General features: G+C 51.3%; 6 protein-coding genes and 2 pseudogenes across 6 annotated transcripts; 3 read left to right on the top strand and 5 right to left on the bottom strand.

The window, feature by feature from the left end:
• Positions 1 to 525: 525 nt before the first annotated feature.
• On the bottom strand, positions 526 to 1,927 carry SAPIO_CDS10781 (uncharacterized protein; the record flags this gene model as incomplete). Its single annotated transcript, XM_016784322.1, has 3 exons — positions 526 to 814; positions 941 to 1,799; positions 1,870 to 1,927. The coding sequence occupies 3 exons, from the start codon at positions 1,925 to 1,927 to the stop codon at positions 526 to 528; spliced, it is 1,206 nt and encodes a 401-aa protein (XP_016638549.1).
• A 4,292-nt stretch (positions 1,928 to 6,219) lies between these two features.
• SAPIO_CDS10780 lies at positions 6,220 to 7,314 on the bottom strand (annotated as a pseudogene; the record flags this gene model as incomplete).
• A 2,703-nt stretch (positions 7,315 to 10,017) lies between these two features.
• Positions 10,018 to 11,601, top strand: SAPIO_CDS10779 (uncharacterized protein; the record flags this gene model as incomplete). The annotated part of the gene is made up of 6 exons (XM_016784320.1): positions 10,018 to 10,187; positions 10,323 to 10,951; positions 11,008 to 11,058; positions 11,117 to 11,197; positions 11,255 to 11,389; positions 11,453 to 11,601. The coding sequence occupies 6 exons, from the start codon at positions 10,018 to 10,020 to the stop codon at positions 11,599 to 11,601; spliced, it is 1,215 nt and encodes a 404-aa protein (XP_016638548.1).
• A 1,162-nt stretch (positions 11,602 to 12,763) lies between these two features.
• On the bottom strand, positions 12,764 to 13,496 carry SAPIO_CDS10778 (uncharacterized protein; the record flags this gene model as incomplete). The annotated part of the gene is made up of 3 exons (XM_016784319.1): positions 12,764 to 12,859; positions 13,048 to 13,213; positions 13,375 to 13,496. The coding sequence occupies 3 exons, from the start codon at positions 13,494 to 13,496 to the stop codon at positions 12,764 to 12,766; spliced, it is 384 nt and encodes a 127-aa protein (XP_016638547.1).
• Positions 13,497 to 14,497: 1,001 nt separating this feature from the next.
• Positions 14,498 to 15,401, top strand: SAPIO_CDS10777 (3-oxoacyl-[acyl-carrier-protein] reductase; the record flags this gene model as incomplete). The annotated part of the gene is made up of 2 exons (XM_016784318.1): positions 14,498 to 14,549; positions 14,605 to 15,401. 2 exons carry the CDS (start codon positions 14,498 to 14,500, stop codon positions 15,399 to 15,401), a joined length of 849 nt encoding a protein of 282 aa, XP_016638546.1.
• Positions 15,402 to 15,856: 455 nt separating this feature from the next.
• SAPIO_CDS10776 lies at positions 15,857 to 16,342 on the top strand (annotated as a pseudogene; the record flags this gene model as incomplete).
• A 195-nt stretch (positions 16,343 to 16,537) lies between these two features.
• On the bottom strand, positions 16,538 to 17,329 carry SAPIO_CDS10775 (NADH:ubiquinone reductase (H(+)-translocating); the record flags this gene model as incomplete). The annotated part of the gene is made up of 3 exons (XM_016784317.1): positions 16,538 to 16,562; positions 16,623 to 17,134; positions 17,276 to 17,329. 3 exons carry the CDS (start codon positions 17,327 to 17,329, stop codon positions 16,538 to 16,540), a joined length of 591 nt encoding a protein of 196 aa, XP_016638545.1.
• Positions 17,330 to 17,720: 391 nt separating this feature from the next.
• On the bottom strand, positions 17,721 to 18,645 carry SAPIO_CDS10774 (Merozoite capping protein-1; the record flags this gene model as incomplete). The annotated part of the gene is made up of 2 exons (XM_016784316.1): positions 17,721 to 18,160; positions 18,324 to 18,645. The coding sequence occupies 2 exons, from the start codon at positions 18,643 to 18,645 to the stop codon at positions 17,721 to 17,723; spliced, it is 762 nt and encodes a 253-aa protein (XP_016638544.1).
• Positions 18,646 to 19,020: the final 375 nt, after the last annotated feature.

Here is a 19,020-nt window from a genome sequence, read left to right as displayed (position 1 = left end):
CACATGAACACGAAGAATTGGTGAACAATAACCTCACGAGGACACACTTCAATGCAGGCAAAAACATGTATTGCAATCTTTTTCCACATCCACCATCTGCTCCTCCGTACATATGGACAAAGTAACCCTCCGGCAACGTTAGACGCTCCTTGGCTGGAGAAAGGATCGGTTGACCGAGCGATCCGGCGGGGAGGTAAAGCCGAATCGTCGGGTCGCATTATTAAGTATAGTAGAATTCGAATTTCCATATATGTCGAAAAACTCCAGCTGGCTCGTTCCTGCGTATGTCGCCTAGGAGGTCCCGAGTACAATGCTGAGGATGATGCGCATCACCACCTCCCTTTTCGCAAGTCGATGAAAAACAAAGTGGTATGTAAAACGAAACAGGAAAAAGAAAAAAAAAAAAAGACAAAGAGCGTCATCAAGGGAGAAAATCCCAAACGTGCTCGGAAAACGCCACCAACTTCCGAGTCTGCGAAATCATGTACAGAGTAGCGTGCACCATTACATGCTCATGCAGCCCGTTTAGAGAAGCTGGGCGAGAGCGCCGAGGGCGGCAACACCGAGAATGATAGGAGTGTTGACACCTAGGAAGCCAGCGCCATCCTCTTTGTCGCTGCTGTTGCTGCCTCCCTTGCCGCCCTCGTTCGCATTGGCGTTCTTCGAGGTGCAGGAGAAGGAGCCTTGGATCTTGCCGTTGCCACCGCTGGACTTGGGGGCAAGCGATTTGAAGCCGGCACAGTCGTCATTGATGTCCTCGGTACTAGAGACGTCGAAAGCACCCTTAACGTCGTCAAGGCTAGGGAGCTCAATGCTATAATGAGAGAAACCATACAGTTAGAAATTGGGGTGTGCAACAAGATTATGAAGATAGCATTCTCGAACTAGACAAGCAAAAGACGGGGTGGGGGAGGGGGGGGAGATGGGGAGATAAACGTACTTCGTGAAGCTTCCACGCATGGTAACAGCACCGCCAACCTGTCGAAGCTTAGGGAAGCCATCGATGGAGGCAAGGTTCGTGTTGTTCTGGACAGTCAAGCTGCCTCCAGCCTTCTCAAGGAGAGGGAAGCTAATGTTGCTGATGTTATCGTTGTTCCTGAAGGAGACATCATCACCGGTGGCGGTCAAGTTGGGGGCGATGAAGGACTCCATGGCCTTGTTCTGGGTGAGCTGGATAGAGTCGTTGACGGCCTTGAGAAGAGGAACGCTAAGGCTCTTGACACCACGAACGTCGAGGTTGGCGGCCCAGGCGAGACGGGGAAGGGAGACCTCAAGGTCGGGGGAGTTGTCAGCAACGATGAGCCTCTCGCCGATGCTGGTCATGCGGGTCTCCCAGGTGGTGAGGCGCTGGTTGTTGTCGATTTGGAAGGTACCGACCGAGACCATGCTGAAGCTATCAAGGCTGGAAAGGAAGGTGTCGGAGATACGGACGGTCTTAACCGTGGTGACTCCGTCAGATCCAAAGCGGACATTCTCAAGCTGGGTAAGACTGATCCAAGAAATCTCTCCAACGGACTCCAGAGCAGTGAAGTCGAGGCTGCTCAGACTGCGCAGACCAGTGAGCTCGAACTTTCCGCCAATGGTTTCGATGGTAGAGCTGGAGAGGGAGTTGATGTTGGTAGCATTTCGGATGATCAGGTCGCCGGCAACGGACTGAGGGCCGCTAATGTTGATAACGCCGGCAAGGGCGTCGGAGGCGTCGAAGACGATCGAACCCTTGACAGTCTCGCAGGGAATCGTAGCCTCTGCGGGCGCGGCAACCGTGATAGTAGCGGACGCGCAGAGCGAGTTGGATTGCGCTGTAATAGTTGAAATGTTAGCAATTGGCGTTGATGTTACGCTTGCCCACAAGGAGGGGGCTTAACTAACCGGAGACAACGCTGGCACCAACAGCCGCAAGGGCGAGGAGGATCTTGCCAGTGGACATTGTGACGGCTAGGTCTGAAATTTCGTAGGTTAGCTGAACTGCCCACACCAGTGTTTCAAGCTTCAAGAATAGTCGGATGGAAGATAAAAAAAAATCTGCAGACGGAAAATATGTTGCTAGGCAAGAATGAAATGAAGACTGGCAGCCCAGAAGTAAGAAGATAGTTCGCGATCGAGGATTTCAACGTGGTGTTGTTGAAATCTCAGCTCGCGACTGAAATTTGCCAGAAAATATCCACATGTGATAGGAGTAGACGTAAGGGGTGGCGGCCGGTGCGGATTGGATTACGAAACTGCTCGAGGAGCGGGAAGGGGGAGCACGAAGAGCTCTTGGGAAGGAGCAAGAGCTACGTTCAAGACCGGAGTAAAGCCCTACCTCTAAAGGATCGTGGTTTCGCGGTAAACGTTCTCGGCGTCGAAATACGCGTGATAATGGTGACCTCGGCAGGTGGAGTGATATTGACCCAAATGCTCTTTTCCTTCGCGTTCGGCTTTGGCGGATGACCGGCTTCTTCCTCTGTTCTTGATGATAACGAGGGAAGGTCAAGACGGAAGGACGCTCGTCGGGTGAAATTATAATAGTAAGAATGGGAGAAGCGAGAGAAAGAAGAGAAGGATAAAACAAGAACGAGAGTGAGGGAAGGAGTGTTTTTTGGGGGTTGGAAGGAGGGATATTCACAGATGGCACGAAAGGAGGAAGGAACCAAGGGCAAAGGAGAAACACTTCGGGTGGCTCCTGGAAGCACCAACCCCGAACTCGAGTGGCAGATTGGGGCGTGTGGGAAACCTTGGCAAGGGGCGTGTAGTTTGGAGCAAAGTCAGGAACAAGGGGGTTAGAGCCGGGAGGGAGGCCAGGGTACTTTGGACGGCGAGCCATCAATGTACCCATTGATCACACCAATTTCAAGGAAAACTCTCGCAGTACAAAGTACGAAGTACGAAGCATTCTTGAGCGATCCCACCACACTGCAGCGCTCTTCTCCTGAGGTATCAGTATCAAGCACCACCTGAAATGCTGCTCAGATACGAGAGATGTTCTTTTGCAAGCTAATTTAAAGACACCGAATCGATCCATGGCGACAATTTCCTGTGCCTCCTCCGCCTGGTCTAACAATGGGGGGTGGAGACGATACAAATCAAGATACGAACACCATTTCTTACTGCCAACCATCCATACCATTTGGAAGTACGAGTCAACGACGACGTACCTAGTGGCCTAAGGGCGGTGTAATCGTGCCTCTCTGGGAGATCAATTGATGATTTCAACGATCATCAAGTGTAGAGCACAATACTTCGTACGAAATAGCTGTCCTCGAGATACTATGTTTCCTTAATCAAGCAGCGCGGAGGGTCCGACGTATCAAGGGCGACACAGTGGGCACATCTCGTTTTATGTTGTTGTGATTGATAGATAGCTCAATGTTGGCCCTCTGCGTCTGCACCTCTCCACTACGGAGTAAGTCCATAGCCGACTTATCCATCAGTGGATCTTATTTCATGACCCGCCGAGCCTGTGCTGGGTCGTCTTGATCTTGTAGTGCACACTGCGTCATTCGTCAGGTAATGTTAGTGGGTTTTAGGCCTGACAACCACAGCTGGACAGGGGGCAACTGAAAGCATGGAGACGCCAACCAGCGTCTCAGCCAGTGACGGTCTCTCTCTCAAATTGAAGCATTTGGCGAGAAGCGGAGTTCTACGAAATACCGAGGTACAACCGCTCTGTATGTACGAAGTACATGCACTACACTGTCCTTAGTGTCGGTTCCTGGAACTTTGTACCTTGCAGCCAGCTACTTATACACACCCCTCAGCTGGAACCTTGGACCTCCTTGGATGCACAAGGACAAGCAACGTCATCACCAGCTGGGAATGCGTTTTTGTTCCCAGATGCACTTGGTGAAAGCAAGAATTCCTATTAAATAGAGAAATCGTAAGAAACAGTCGTGGTACTCTCTGTGGCAGACATGTAGGTGGCAGGAATGGGTAACAGAATCGAGATTGGAATTAATCATACAAGTTTCAGAGGAACCTGACGAAGTATTCGTCTAATCCCGAGTAACAAGTACGCAGTACGAATGTTGGGGGAGTCATACGTACTTCGTACTTGACGATGATAGCTGTAAAGGACGACTGGTCCGAAGTACCTTTGTACCTTGAAAATACTTCATCGATCGAAGCTAGGATCGATACGAAAGCAAAACGACGCTAACCATTTCCTAACCATTTCCTGCATCGATTTCTCATGCTGAACTCTCAGTAGCGCAGCGCAGATGTCCACCGCCAACAACTAAAGCTGGCAGACGGAGGGGATCTCGGTGGGGATCTCATTTTTCTCTTCAATAAATTGTTTTGAAGATCTGGGCGGCCCCATGTGGCGCTCCCTGGATCGTAGTAGGTACTTTGTGCTACGAGTAAACAATCCAATGAAGTACCTCTGTGGCTCTAAAAAGTTATAAACCAGTACAACATCCTCGATCGATCGAACTCTAATGACTCGACTCGGAGTGATCAATACGAAGCAGCACACTTTGATAAACTGATGTGCAGCAATAAACAACATTGAAACGACCTCACACCGCGACACCGAAAACTTGAAATACTGGGAATTCATCCAAGGACACGCGATCACGCAAAGAGGCCAACCATATGAGGGCAGTGGCTGGGACGAGTGTTTCAACACAATCAACCTGAGGTTGATCAAGCACTGTCTCCAGGATTCATCCCGCGCCGGTATTTGGAGAGATCCATCACTGGAATAAATGCCGGGACTTCTTTCATAATGGTTGCGCCCCCCAATTCTGTTATAACTGGCTCTCTCTCTATCCTCTCTTTTTTTTTTATGCTTTTCCCCCAAGATTCGACAATGCCAGGCTGTTTCAAAGTTCTATGAAGACTCAAGTTGCAGCATTTGGGCATTGCCTCAGCGACTAACTCACATTAAAGCGGAGCTCTCGCCCCGAGGCCGCCAGATATCATCTACGAGGCAGGGATACTAACCGGTGGTTGCATGAAGCCAGTCGGCTGCGCCGTAATTGATATGGCTGGCAGCGATGCGGAATAAATACTCTCCAACACTAAGACCCGGCGGTTGGCTAAAGTGGTAGAATCACCTTGTTTGTGTTCACTTGCACGCCAACAGCATTTTAGAGAGATAACTCGACGAGACAGGCCTCGATCAACCCCCTCGGGCCCAACCACTTACATCTCGCAAAGGGCTGAGTACAATAACTGCCACGCGTACTTGATCAAGCACGGAAGCGGGACAATGGAGGTGCCTTTAGTAGCCTCAGTGTCGTAGAACTGTGAATGGTGGGAAGTGAAGTCGGCAGAGAGAAAAAATATTGCCACTGGGCAACGACTCTCCTGCCGTGGACCCAACCTCTTTATCCAGCGGCAAATACCGCCAGTAGCACGGAGTCGAGCCGTTCCCATCCACCTTTGTTCCCACTGTTGTCGTCCGGATAGCGCCTTGTCCCAGGTTGCGATAATAGAGTTTCCCCTTCTGGGGTTGGGGCCTAAGCAGTTGCTCTTAAACTCGCCCTAGGTTTGACCTGGTTTCCCCTCTGCTCCGGATTGTCTTGGCAAGGGCCTGCGATATTGTGGTATCGATTGCAACTCGCAGTCGGCATACTCTATTAAATATAAATCCCCTGGTTGCTACAAACTGACGATGACATCATCAATCTTCCTTTATCCAGCGACTCGTGCCAGCTCTTCGATGGCCGCTAGCACCCGACTACCCAATTATGCCCCTACCAAGAACTCATGTTTCTAGTCCACGGCATGCCCGTCTTTCGGGAAGAGGTCCGCGGATTCTTCCCGTCCTGCCAAAGTCGTCCTTCTGCCAACCTCGGACAAATCTTGGTTTTTCGTGCGACACAAGTTCAAACTTGATGGCTGGCACCCGCTGCTCCGGGTACGGTCGAGCATGGCTGGTCCCGAGCTTCCGTCAAGTCTAGTGATCCCGTCTGAAGGCTGGTTGTGCAGAGCTACACCCGTGCGTCACCTAAGACCAGTCGTCGGGCTCCGAGACATACAAGCGTGGGCCTTGCTTCAGTGCTCGGGAGATTGGCGTTGCGTGCTGTGAGAGATAAACTGGCTGTTGAGGGCCTTAGTAGAGATTGATATCATAGTCGGACAAGTTGCCTAACCCGTCCTCTCAGGAATCTACGTGGTTGTTGCCTCGCATTTTACGGTCGCCTAAATCATGAATTAACCTTCCGTGTCGGTAAGACAGATCGATATATAACACTAGCAATACAGCAACAGAAACTCAAAAAGCGCATGCCTCGATCATCCGGAACTCTTACCCTTCTCAAGCACGCTCGTATCGACATTCTCGGCCCTCCACATATACCACATGAACAAGCTCCGATAGGGGGCGAACTTCTCAGAAATCTCCTTCATCTCAGCTTCTGACATGTACTTCCACTTACCGCCCTTCGCCTTCAGCTTAGCCACATCTCTGCCAACGAATGCCGCCATACCCCGTTGAATTCCCAGGTCACCCGTAGAGAAGACATCCATCCGCTTGAGTCCGAACATGGCAAACATCTCAACCGACCAGCGGCCGAGCCCCCGGACGGCAATCAGCTTCTCCAGGAGTTCGTCATAGGGTGCGTCAATAAGCATCTGCGCCGAGAGCTCGCCGCTGCAGAACTTTTCCGCGAGACCCTTGATGTACTCCGCTTTGCGTTGCGATAGACCAGCTGAGCGAAGCTTGTCGATTGAACATGGCGCCACGAGGGGCGGTGAAGGGAATCCTTTGGCTCCTTGGTCTTCGAAAAGCGCCACAAACTTCCTTTCGATAGATGCGGCGGCAGCTCCCGAGACTTGCTGGCCGATGATGCCGCTGGCGAGACACTCGAATGGGTCAACCTTTTCGGCGAGTCCCTCCGGTGAGAACATCTTACAGTGGTGAGTGTCAATTAAGGGTTTCATCCGTGCGTCGGCTTGGATGAGATGCCGGCATGCTTCCTCGAGGATATTCTCAGTAGTAGTCTTGATGTTCGCGACCTTGGAGGGGGAGACATCTCCCACGAGTCTGGAAGCCACAACTCGAGAGGTCATAGGTGACACCAAGGGCGCATTCGTAGCCCTTGGGTCTGCCACTCGATTGATGGCTGCCGATTCGGGCTTTGGGATGTTGTTTGATACAAAACTGGGTGGCTCCGTTATTTTGGACCTTGGTGTCACAGGGATAGGTCCCGAGCCATTGGTCTGGGCGCGCCGTTTGGTTGGCGTAGATGGTGCGACGGTCTCTGTATCTGTAGATGATGGAACTGCCTTCCTCTTCCTCCCTGTAGAGTTGGCGGTGGGAGCCGGTAAAGGCACAGGAGCCTTGAGCTCGGCTTGGGCCAGAAGCCTAGCAGATCGACGGGTAGTCATTTCCGGCCACGTAACACTACTATCTGGATACCAAACTTCCTCTTTTGTGCCTCCTTGAGACCGTAGTTGTGAGACTAGATGGCTTTGTGAATAAAGCCGGATCAGTCCGGGTTGAAGTGCCAACGAGATGTTGCGTGAATCGTGTAAGTGCTGGGTTGACTGCCCTGCCAAGCTGGGCCGTGGGCGAAAGTTGTCGTGGGAAATACAACGCCGCAGATATGTTAAGAAATCGACATAGATTCGGAATACCACAGACATAAAACAATATAGTCCAATGGGGAGGTGTTTTATCTTAGGTGTTGGAGGAACAATGGGTTGGATAATTCACAGATTTACGATGGATGTTTTGATACACTCACCGAAACCAAGCGAGCGCTGCGCCCTTTGGTTGTCAAGTTGTGAGGAAGGAGGCAGCTGTTACCAGGTGTGGGCCTGGAAATTGTTGGACAGAAATTGTAAAGAAAAGGAAACTTCAATGATGTACCCTCGTACAAGGGATTGCGAATAGAGGATGGGTAATACGAACGGTCGAGAACGCAGCCCGCTTGGTATGGGCGGACGAAGCAAGGGCGAGAGACTTACTGGGGCTTGAAAACCAGACGAACAGAAGAGCCGAGCAAGAGGCTATCACAAACCAAGACAGAAGTGAAGGACGGCTTCTGGACAGGCCCAGTAATGAAGATATAGAGCTAACTTGTCTATTCTACTTCAACATGTCTTTGGGTAGACTTCATCAACCCAGATATCTAATTCATGCCAATAATTCAAATTATATATGCCACCATGATGCCATCAAGGGAAGGAAACTCCCTGCGCCTATACCGTTCTCTGCCTGGTCGTCTGGCATGCTGTGGAACGAGAACGCCTAGGCCACTATTATCTCATCAATCCCGATCCGCTAAAGAGCAGGCCGGTGGGTGGGTTTGGATGGCGGTGCATTCAAATACGTTCAGGTATATGCGTGGACAGATCGCCAACGGAGCCTGTTCCAAACGCATGGCATGCACTCCAGGGCCGATTTCCTCAAGCCTAGGCCATGGAATCAGGGAGTCTGTGGATGTTTGCCCATCTACTTCTCGACCTCCACCTCTCTCGTGTGACATCGCCCTCACATTTTGCGCCAGCAGTAGGATCTTCGCTTTCCGTCGACCCAAATTGAAAATGGTTAGGTCGTCAACATATGAAATAAAACAGGACCATCCGATACCGAGTATTTCCCGCGGTAAAATATCATTTCTTACCTGGAGTGTTCGCCACGATATCAGGCCGGTTGGTTGACAGAAGAGTCTAGAAGATCACTTCTGGATTGGGGCCGAGAAGGAATACACAAGTCATGTCAGACCTCGAGCCGGCCTAATTCAACCGCCGTCCTTCCTAAGGTTATCTTGAATCCCAATGCAATTAATGAAGCAGCGACCAGGGGTAACTGTTAACCCACAAGTTTAGGTTGGAAAACCGTGACTACCACCCCCTTTAAGCATAATATTTGGCCTAATGTTTTGCTCCGGTTGGCTCTGGCAGGAGCGGAACTAAGAGCGCTACTTGCCAGCGGTAATTATCAGGCCGCGGATTCGATGCTGGAGGCTCTCTGGGGCTCGACGCCAAGCCAACTATGGAGGATAAAAAGGAGACACAGAACGGTGGGCGCACGCGGTAAAATGGAGTTGAGGATCATGCATTGACACTCCACTAGCGACCTCAGTAAACTAGTTTAGGATTCATAAGTTTTTTGAAGTACATTGAACTCGGAGTCGCCATTGCCTCGAGAGATTACGGCGCCGATAGTGCTGCCAAACCTGGAATGTCGGTTGCATTAAGCGCTGGTTACTTCCCGTTATCTGAGGGGTCTCTGAGTGGTGGGATCTTGCCTCTTTCCAAGATGGCAGCCAATTCGAAGGCGGAGGAGAGAGCCGGACCTCGTATCCCTAGATTCCCTACCTTGTACCCCCAGTCTTTTTAAAGTTCCTGAGCTGCTTAATCATTATCCTTGAAAGTCGCGTTATCGCGCAGACAGGTTTTTTTTAGAAGTACATGAGAGATACTTGATCCCCTATCAGCACAGACTTTTCAGAGTTGGCTTTTCAAGGAGACCTCCTCCTAGACTCTGGTCAGATTGTCAGCAGGAAATTCCTTGATCAATGTTTCAATGTTCTATTATTTGATGTGATTTGCACGAGTACGAAGTGAGAGCCGGATGCTCTAGTGTAATAAGGTAGGATGGAGCTTGGGGCTCGCCTAGAACATTAAAGCTTTTGGTGAAAGATCGACTTTGAATGTCCTGAAGCGAACAGAGCACTAGAACGCTGTCCCCGACCAACGAATTGGTAGCAACTTGGGACACGGCAGGATTGCAGGATTCGAGAAGGCCAGGTGGTGTGAGGTACCTTACATTAGACCTACAGTATTCCTCTTGTACCCTTGTCCTCTAAATTAGCCTGGTACCCCCGTATCTTTTATTCCCCCTAAGCACCCGCTCTGCTCAAAATACTTGTACTTTCGTAGTCGAAATCTCCAAGACTCTACCCCGACATCAGATCACCACAGTCGTTTTCGCGCATTCGTTTCTTGCCCTTCGACCCGTCGCTGGACGCTACCGTGCCCTTTGTGTGCAGATTCAATCGTTCTTCTCCGGCACTCGAGTCGATTTCCCCCAAGCTGGCTCTCCAACATTTAACGCGTCGTCGCGCTGGTTCTTCAGAAACCATGCTTCTTCCCAAGGGGTATAACTGGAAAGTTGCCCGGGCACAGCTTCCGCCGGCGAGGGCAGTCTGGGTATATCTCACTAGGACAAGAATTCTTCTGCTCGTCGCGGCAGCCGGTGCCCTATTATTATTATGGCGCGGCGTTTCGAGCTCGGCGTCGGAGATGCAAAAGTAAGACCGTTGGCCCAAAAAGAAAAGGATTTCAACGACACGTTTCAACTCGAGAACGTCGACATATCGGCCTTTGAGTGTGCGACTTTTCGACTAATGGCGCCCATTACTAACATTTGATGCTGCGTTTTCTAGCTTCTACTGCTGGGGCCCGGCGAAGCCCCCGATGGAAATGACGCCGAACGAGCAGGCCTCGTGGTACGGCCATCTGAAGACACCGGTCATCTTCAACAACCACAGGCCCATCGAAGTCAATTCATCGACGATACAACACATCGACCTAAACCCGGTCCTTTCCACCCCCGAACCCGTCAAGAACGGCGAGCGTGTCCTGATCCTGACCCCATTGAAGGATGCCGCGCCGTACCTAGCCAAATATTTCGAGCTTCTCTCCGAGCTGACCTACCCTCACCACCTCATCGACCTTGCTTTCTTGATCTCTGATACGACCGATAACACGGTTTCCGTTCTTGCGGATGAGCTTGATCGAATCCAGAGCCGTTCCGATCATTTGCCATTTAACAGCGCTATGATCATCAACAAGGACTTCAACTTCAAGCTGAGCCAGAACGTTGAGGAGAGGCACTCTTTCGAGGCTCAAGGTCCCCGCAGGAAAGCCATGGGCCGGGCGAGGAATTATCTTCTCGCTTCTGCTCTTAAGCCCGAGCACTCTTGGGTTTACTGGCGAGACGTCGATATTGTGGAGAGCCCCAAGAGGATTTTGGAGGACTTCATGGAGCATGATAGAGATATCATTGTTCCTAGTAAGTGTGCCCGGTTTTGTATGGTCCTCGCGAATAATCGACTGACCGACCGCTAGATATCTGGTTCCATCGATTGGACAAGGATGGCAAGGATGTTGAAGGCCGATGTAGGTTTTCATCACCATTTTCGTCAACTACGTATTGTACGGCTGACAATGCTTATAGTTGACTACAACTCGTGGGTTGAGTCTGACAAGGCCCGCAAGCTCCGCAAAACTCTCGATCCCGATGTCGTTCTTGCCGAGGGTGGGTGAATCCTACTTTGCTTTCAATACGAGCCATATCATACTAACCATCCCCTAGGATATAAGCAATACCAGACGGGAAGAGAGTACATGGCCAAGATGGGTGACTGGAGGGATGACCCGAAGATGGAAATTGAGCTCGACGGCGTTGGTGGTGTCAGCATCCTCGTAAAGGCCGATGTTCATCGATCTGGTAAGACTTGTCTGTTGTCTTTTCCTTTTGCAGGACGAGCTGTACCACTAACCGCATAACCAGGTATCAACTTCCCTTGCTACGCATTCGAGAACCAAGCCGAGACGGAAGGTTTCGCAAAGATGGCCAAGAGGGCGGGCTATGAGGTCATCGGTCTGCCTAACTATGTCGTCTGGCACATCGACACCGCCGAGAAGGGCGGCAAGGCGTAATTCGTTACTCTGGAAATGCCCCTTCTGCTCCTTGTCGTCTTTCTTGTTGAGTGATATTGTTATTGGGTTCCAGCCTTGATCAACAGGCTTCTTTTAAAACGGTGTCAGGAAAATTGGGATTTTTTATATGAGCGCTAATGATTCATTCCTCACAACACACACGGCATCAGCAATCGGTATGGATTCGATTCTAATAGCTAAAGCGGCAGCTGGGTGGATATCCGATAGGGCGTGTCTACGAATGCTCCTTTACACCACACACGCCGCCACAGACCTTTTTTCCTTCTGCCTTTCCCCCCTCATCTTTCCACATGCTGCATAGACTAGGCTGATACTCAGGCCATGCTTATCCTCTCCTCACCTGTCTCTCCGTCACCAACCGCTGGGCCCAAGGGTTGCAGACTCTTGTTGACGGGAGTGGGCGCTTTGCCTGGGACTTGCTTCTCTTATTTGAACGAACAAATTCCAAAACCACACCTTTTTCTCTTCATTCTTCATTTCTTCTTATTTTTCTTTCTCCATTTTCATCTTTCCCTTTGTCATTTCATTTCTACCTGTGTGTTGTTATAGTTTCCAGGAGATGTAATATTAGACGGGGAGCTTCCAAGTTTGTTTCGTCCGGGACGACTGTCATTGATTCTCTGGAGCTGGAGGAGTGTAGCTTGTGGCTGTCTGACGGAGAAATGTGTCCCTCCTTTTGGCTTGGACTCTTCATGGACTCTCCTTTCTGGGACTTGGTTCTATGTCTCTTTGAATAGAAAACAGGGGGATATGTAGGTACATATTTTTTTTTGTAGCTGTAATTTGAATTCAAGGCGTAATTCTTGTCAGCTCGGGTCCTCTCAGAGATGTGTTTTCTAGCTTGGGGTGTTCCATGTAATCTCGGAATCGTTATTTTCGCAGGCGGATGGCCCAGGATTAGACACGACTTTCAGAAGCCCTTCGAGCAGAATGGCATATTCGGACGTCGGTGAGCGCGGAAAGAAGAGAGTAGATAAATGTGTAAATTCTATACAGGACTAGCATACAAAGGAGTAAGGAAAAGGGCTTGAGCCCCGCAAGGGATGGTTGTTTAGGTTCCTCTAAGCCCAGTTACCATGTGAAACTGTCCTCCGTTCTACATCCGCGGGCGCTCCTCTATACACAAGATGGTTGAAATATTTTAATGGCTCTTGATGACTTCCATGGAGTCGAGAGCCTCCTTCTCCTTGATTTCCGCCTTGATCTGGTCGATGATGGGTTGGAGGTAGGGCTTGTCCTGTTCGATCGCTTCGGGTTAGCAATTGGGTTCCGATCCGGGATGATGACGAGATTCAGGTCCTGCCAATAGAATCGGCTGAAGGGAACGGCGAGGGGTCTGGAAGCTGGTCGAAGAAGAGGAGGGAAAAGAACTAGGCGAAGCTTCGGTGTTCGAGGGGAAGGAAGGCTCGGGAAAGGTATACTCACATCTTCTACCTTCGTCCACTGCTCCTTGGGAAGGATCTTGTGCGTAATGCTGAGCTGGACGGCGCGGCGGATACGGTAGACACGGTCGTAGGACTCCTTGGGGGAAAGGCGCTTAAGAGCAAGCTGGCCGATGGGCGACTCTTCGACATCGAGGACATCGTCGTACCTATTCCGATCCCCGGCAAAATGCCGCTCCGTTAGCTCCACGAAATTCTTCTTCTTTCCCAGCCCCGGGTTCCACCATTGACATCCGATATGCCCCCAAACCCGTTCAATCCACCGCAGGAAGTTCTCTTCCAAAACTTTAAAAGGGTTGGAAAGGCGTACTTGAGTCCGAGCTGGCGGTAACCCCTCGACTGCCACTCGTTCGCCCGGTCAACAAAGGCCTGGAGCCAAGGGCGGCGCGCGACAAACTTGGCCGCTCCGGTGAGCTTCGTGACCGCCGACATTGTGAGAGATATGGGGGAGTGTGGAAAGAAACGATCGCGTCTCAATTGGGTCGGTTCGGAAGAGGGGGCGGTGGGAGCGATTGGGAGGCGTTTCGCTAGCTGTGCTGGCTTTCGGAAGATCGTGCTGGGAGTAATTACCTCGATGGAAATCAGATGAGGTTGATTGGAGTTTTTTGGCTATGGTCAATTGGCTGACGGATACCGGGCGAATTCGGGTAAAGTCACGTGATGAATTGAGGATGGAGACGGTTTCGAGACGCAGTTTCTGGTCCGCCCACCACCAGTTGGCACCTTGGACCGTCGAGAATAGGACCCATTCTATTGTCAAAGCTTGGTCTGCCTCAGCTGTTGGTGTTGTAAGATTACAGAATGTCTCCAGTCATCTTTCTTTTTATTTTATTATTATTTTTTCTTCCTTTTGAAATTCCTTATCCAATTCCGGCGTTTATTTTCCGAACAAATGTTTGTTATTCCTTGACTCGTCGGTGAGGTTCTTAAGTGTCAATTGATGTGTGTCCAACATTGAAGCCCATGGAGAACCGAAGCTCCCATTTACATCAATCATTGTGTCGCTATAATTTTGATTCCGTCTGTCCATTGTCTAATCCCGAACGCTATATCCGCACGATACACTGGCCTCCCGGCGTAACCGTCAAAGGCTTTAAAGCAAGAGACCCGAGAAAGCCACTGTCACAACCGCCTATTGGTGCGGCAGAGTGAAAGCTGTGCCCACAAAGTGTTGCCCCTCTAAATGCTCCATGGACAGACCAAGCGACGATTCGAGAGGTTCCCCGCGGGGCCGAGCTGCCCCAAACTTTGGGTTGGGCTCAAAGCTTGATGGGTATAAATTTCCGTAGGTCCTCCGATTGTATAAGAAACAGACGTAATTTATTTGATTCTTGTTTTCTGGTGCAATCTTGGTTGTTGTCGTTGTTAGCTTCGAACGTTGTAAATCCACTCAGACTCTCAGAATCGGGAGATACCAAGTGGAATCCAGAAACATGTCTCGTCCACTCGAAGGAAAGCTCGCCATCGTGACTGGCGCATCTCGAGGTATGACCTCCACTACGACACCAATTGAAACCAACCTTTACTGATCTTTTCCTAGGCATTGGCGCCTCGATCGCCGAGCACTTGGCCAACAAGGGCAGCGACCTTGCCCTCTGCTACACCTCCGCCCGCTCCCAACAATCCGCCGTCGCCCTCTCAGAAAAGCTCAAAGCCGCGCATAAGATCCGCGCCCTCGTCGTCAAGGCCGACCTCGCCACCCCCACGGGCGCCTCCGAGCTCATCGCCGCCACCAAGGCCGCCTTTTCCACCGCCGGCAAGTTCCAGATCGACATCATCGTCAACAACGCCGGCGTCGCCTACAACGACAAGATCCCCGACATCAAGATCTCCGACTTTGACATTTCCTACAAGGTCAACGTCCTCGGCCCGCTCCTCCTCATCCAGGCCGCCCAGCCGTACCTCCCTACGGACCGCAGCGGCCGCATCGTCAACTTGAGCTCCGTTAGCGCCGGATGCGGGTTCGTCGGCCAGTCTGTCTACGGCGGTACCAAGGGCGCCGTCGAGGCTATGACTCGCACGTGGGCGAGGGAGCTTTCAGAGAACTGTACCGTTAACGCTATCAATCCCGGCCCTGTGCTGACGGAGATGTACGCAAGCAACACGGATGAGTTTAAGCGGCTTATCAAGCCTTTCATTGAGCATACCCCGCTTATGGCGGCGAGGGAGGGGATCGACTCCGCTGAGGTCGTTGAGGATGCTAAGACGAGCGGCGGCAGGCCCGCGTATTGTAGCGAGATTGCCGGTATTGTTGGGATGTTGTGCTTGCCGGACTCAGCTTGGTGTACTGGTCAGGTCGTGTGCGCGAACGGCGGCATGCTGTTGGGAACTCAGTAGATGGCATTGATGTTCCCCTGTATTTAAAATTTGAGAAATATTCCTCGCAAGTGTTCACACGAACATCGATCTTGACTGTATCGGTATCACTTGATCCCATGGTGGTTGAAATCCCGAGAACAAGCGGGATTTATGTGACTTGATCAAACGTAGACTTGGTGTTAGTGGAGTTCCAATTTCTATTTTAGTGTGCTGACGCCAGTTGCCACGCGAAAATTGATCTCGCTCAGTGTTGGCTTTTAACCCCACCATTGAAGCCTCAAGGGCTCAAATTGATAGATTTTCAACCGATTTATCAACAATCCATCCCATCATTCAAACCTCACTCAAGCGATACCGGGATTCTGCAGATCCACGCCTTTTCAGAGAAGGGCAGGATATAAGGCCCCCCTCAGAAAAATAGAGGAATAAAAAAAGAACTCGCCTAGCTAGTTGAAAACAGAACATACCGCATAATGACTGACGATATCTTCGACGGCGCCCTCAGTCTCGAGGACGACCTCTACACCCAAGGCTACAACCAAGGATTCCAAGACGGCGAACGCGCGGGCAAGATCGAGGGCCGATCCGTCGGCATGGCCAAGGGTTTCGAAAAGTTCGCCGAGAGCGGGAGGCTTTACGGCAGGTCCGTCGTGTGGGCGAATCGGCTCATCCCTTCCGAGAATCAGACGCAGGAATCGAATGGAGCGAGGGAAGAGGAGACCGAGAATGGCGGCGTGGAGGACGGAAAAGTGCTGAGGATGCCGGCCCTGCCGCAGAATGCGAGGCTGGCGAAAAACGTCGAGTCTGTTCATGCTCTCATGGAACCCGGTACCCTCTCGACGGAGAACAGCGACGACGCTGTTCAAGATTTCGACGATCGGTTAAGAAAAGCGCAAGGGAAAGTGAGGGTGATAGAGCGGATGATTGGGACGAAGACATCGAGGGAAGGAGAAGCATAAAAGATCCTCCTCTCGGAGATAAACTAGCACATAGACGACTCACGACCTACACTTTTTTTTTCTAGAAAATAAGCAATTTATGGCTGATGCATAGCATGGCGGACAATATTCAAAGAAGAATCTGAATTCTACCACCTCATTCCTCTATGTTACTCCTTATGTACATGTACACGCCCTTCGCCTCTAAGCTTCCCTCTACTCGAACGACCTGCAAGGATACCTATCGTTGAATGTTAGCATAGACCATAACATCATAAAACAAAATGAGGAATTCACTCACATCTCCGAATAAGCAGTCTTCTCCGGCGTAAGCTTATACTTATGCACATCCCACTTCCCCGACGCCAAACTCTGCCCACTCGGCAAAGGCGGCAACCCATCAACAAGCACATCAGCCGCAACAACCTTAGCCGTCTTCTCCTCCAAAAACGTAGCCAAGCCCTTCGTCTGGCCGTCCTCCTTAGCCGCCACGAGAGCCTGCTGGCCCGCCTCGCCGACGAGCTCGGCCTTGGGCGCCACCGCGCTGCCGACGGTCAGGAGCGCTACGGCGTCCGACTGGTCGACGACGCTGAGGCGGGGGTAGTTACGGCGGACGTCTCGCTTCCAGTAGGGATTGTCTGCGATGTCGCCCGCGGGGATGGTCACTGAGTCTTGGTAGGACAGAGGGTCGAGGGCGCCGGGGGGTGGGTTGCGGAAGTAGGGGTTGAGGGGAACACCGTTGGAGCGGTTGGGGTCGACGGCGAAGGCGCGGCGTATTTTCTCCCAGACGCCGGTCGATTGGAGGGTTTGTTTCTGGAGTGAATTGGCGGTTAGCAAGTCGGGGAGGAGGGGGAGCGGATTCTCGTGGTCAGAACATTCTCATGCGTTTTGGGTTTGGTGCTCGCATTGAATGGCCGTGAGAGCGGGAGTAGCACGGGTAGAGGGCTATCTCACCTGGGCAATGTCCATGACGCCTCCAGCGGCCTTTGCTACCACCTTGGAAGCCATTTTTACCGGTTTTTGGTCCGAATTGTCCGCTTCGTTGATGGTTGACGTGCTTCAATTGAGTTCGTGAGATATTTCGGGTGGGAAGTGAGAGTTGGTAGGAAAATATTCGGCTAAACAATACGGTAACACCCGAACAGCCAACGAGCCAGTCGCTACGCCCCAATTACTGATTCGCATTGTCAAACATGAGCTCTGCTGCTGCATTCTGTTTTATATAGCTATGGGGGTGCACGATCAAAAGGAAAAAAAAAATACATATAATAACCCAAACCCTTATTCCTTCAACCAAGTCGCCTATCGCTCATAACAATACCCTATCCGTAATTCCACGTAGTCCCATAAGCACTGCGATCCATCCCAAAGTCCATACAGTGACAGAGGCAGCCATAACCTATTCAGCCTTGTCGTCATCCTTGTCATTCTTCTCATCCTTTCCGTTAGCCTCCTCCTTCTCATCCTTCTTCCCCTCAGCTTCCGCGCCATTGGCCTCCTCGGATTCGTCCTCCTTCTTTTGCTCGCCAGCACCGGATGCCTCAACAAGTGCCCTGACGACATCGACGGTGCCAGCGGGGCTGCCAGGTTCAGCCGCGAGTACCTTGCCGGACTTGTCGACGACGAAGACGCCGCGCTGCGTGCCCTTGGGCGTCTTCTTCAGGCCAATGGCGGCGATGAGCGTCTGGGCGGGATCGCACAAGAGAGGGTACGATAGCTTGTACTTCTCCTTGAAGGTTGTGTTGGCCTTGGTCGAGTCGGACGAGAGACCATAGATGGCAAAGCCAGTTTCGGTGAGCTCATCGTACGAATCTCTAAAGAAGCAGACCTGCTTGGTGCCTGTGTGCAGGAAGTGTTCATGTTAGAAACCACTCCAAAGAAAATTGCACTCGTGTGCACACGGCACGAAGCACATTCTGTTGGTAGAGAGCAGTGCTCTTTCACATCTTTATATCAAGAGTTTCCCAAATGCGAAGGAACAAAAAGAAATGCGACCACTTACAACCAGGAGTAGACGCCTTAGGGTAAGTGAACAGAACAACACCACCCTTCGACTCATCAACAAGCGCCTTCAGCGTAGTCTTCTCGCCATCATTAGTCTCAATCTCTCCACCAAAGCCATCCAAAGAGATGACATCGCCAACAGCAGGCGGCGCAGCGACCTTGGCCGCCGTCTCCTTCACAGGCTTCTCCTCCTTCTTCTTAGGCGCAGCCTTCGCCTTGGGAGCGGCCTTTGCGCCCTTCGTAGCCTTGGGCGCAGCTTTCTTGGCAGGTGGCGCCGGGGGCGGCTCGGGCGCCTTGCGCTTGCGCAGAACGGGCGGCATTATGCGACGATGGGGAGGAGTTGTTGCGACGCTATTATTTGATTTTTGCCCAGCGGGAAATTTTAAATGGAAAATGGTCGCGAATGACCGAAATGAAGGATATAATGCGATGAGCTTCAGAATAGAGATAGAAGAGGAGGAGAAAAGGGGGTGGATGGGATGGGATGGGAAAAATAAAACATAAAAAAAACGGAGGATCAGAGCCCAGGAGCGGGAGGGCGAGGCGAGCACGACAGCAGCAGAGGGCGGGTAGGTTTCCCCGGAGCACACTGCTGCTGTCGCGACCAATCATGACGCGAAATGGCGATAGCTACTGGGGTAAGCTCTCGATCCTACCTTTTCGGAAAGAGCCGCCATGTATATTGGATATCGTCA

This window comes from Scedosporium apiospermum (assembly GCF_000732125.1).
Source record: "Scedosporium apiospermum strain IHEM 14462 chromosome Unknown SEQ_SAPIO_0176, whole genome shotgun sequence".
Classification (NCBI taxonomy): Eukaryota; Fungi; Ascomycota; class Sordariomycetes; order Microascales; family Microascaceae; genus Scedosporium; species Scedosporium apiospermum.
The sequence above is the reverse complement of the archived record's forward strand: the minus strand, read 5'-3'. Positions and strand labels throughout refer to the sequence as shown.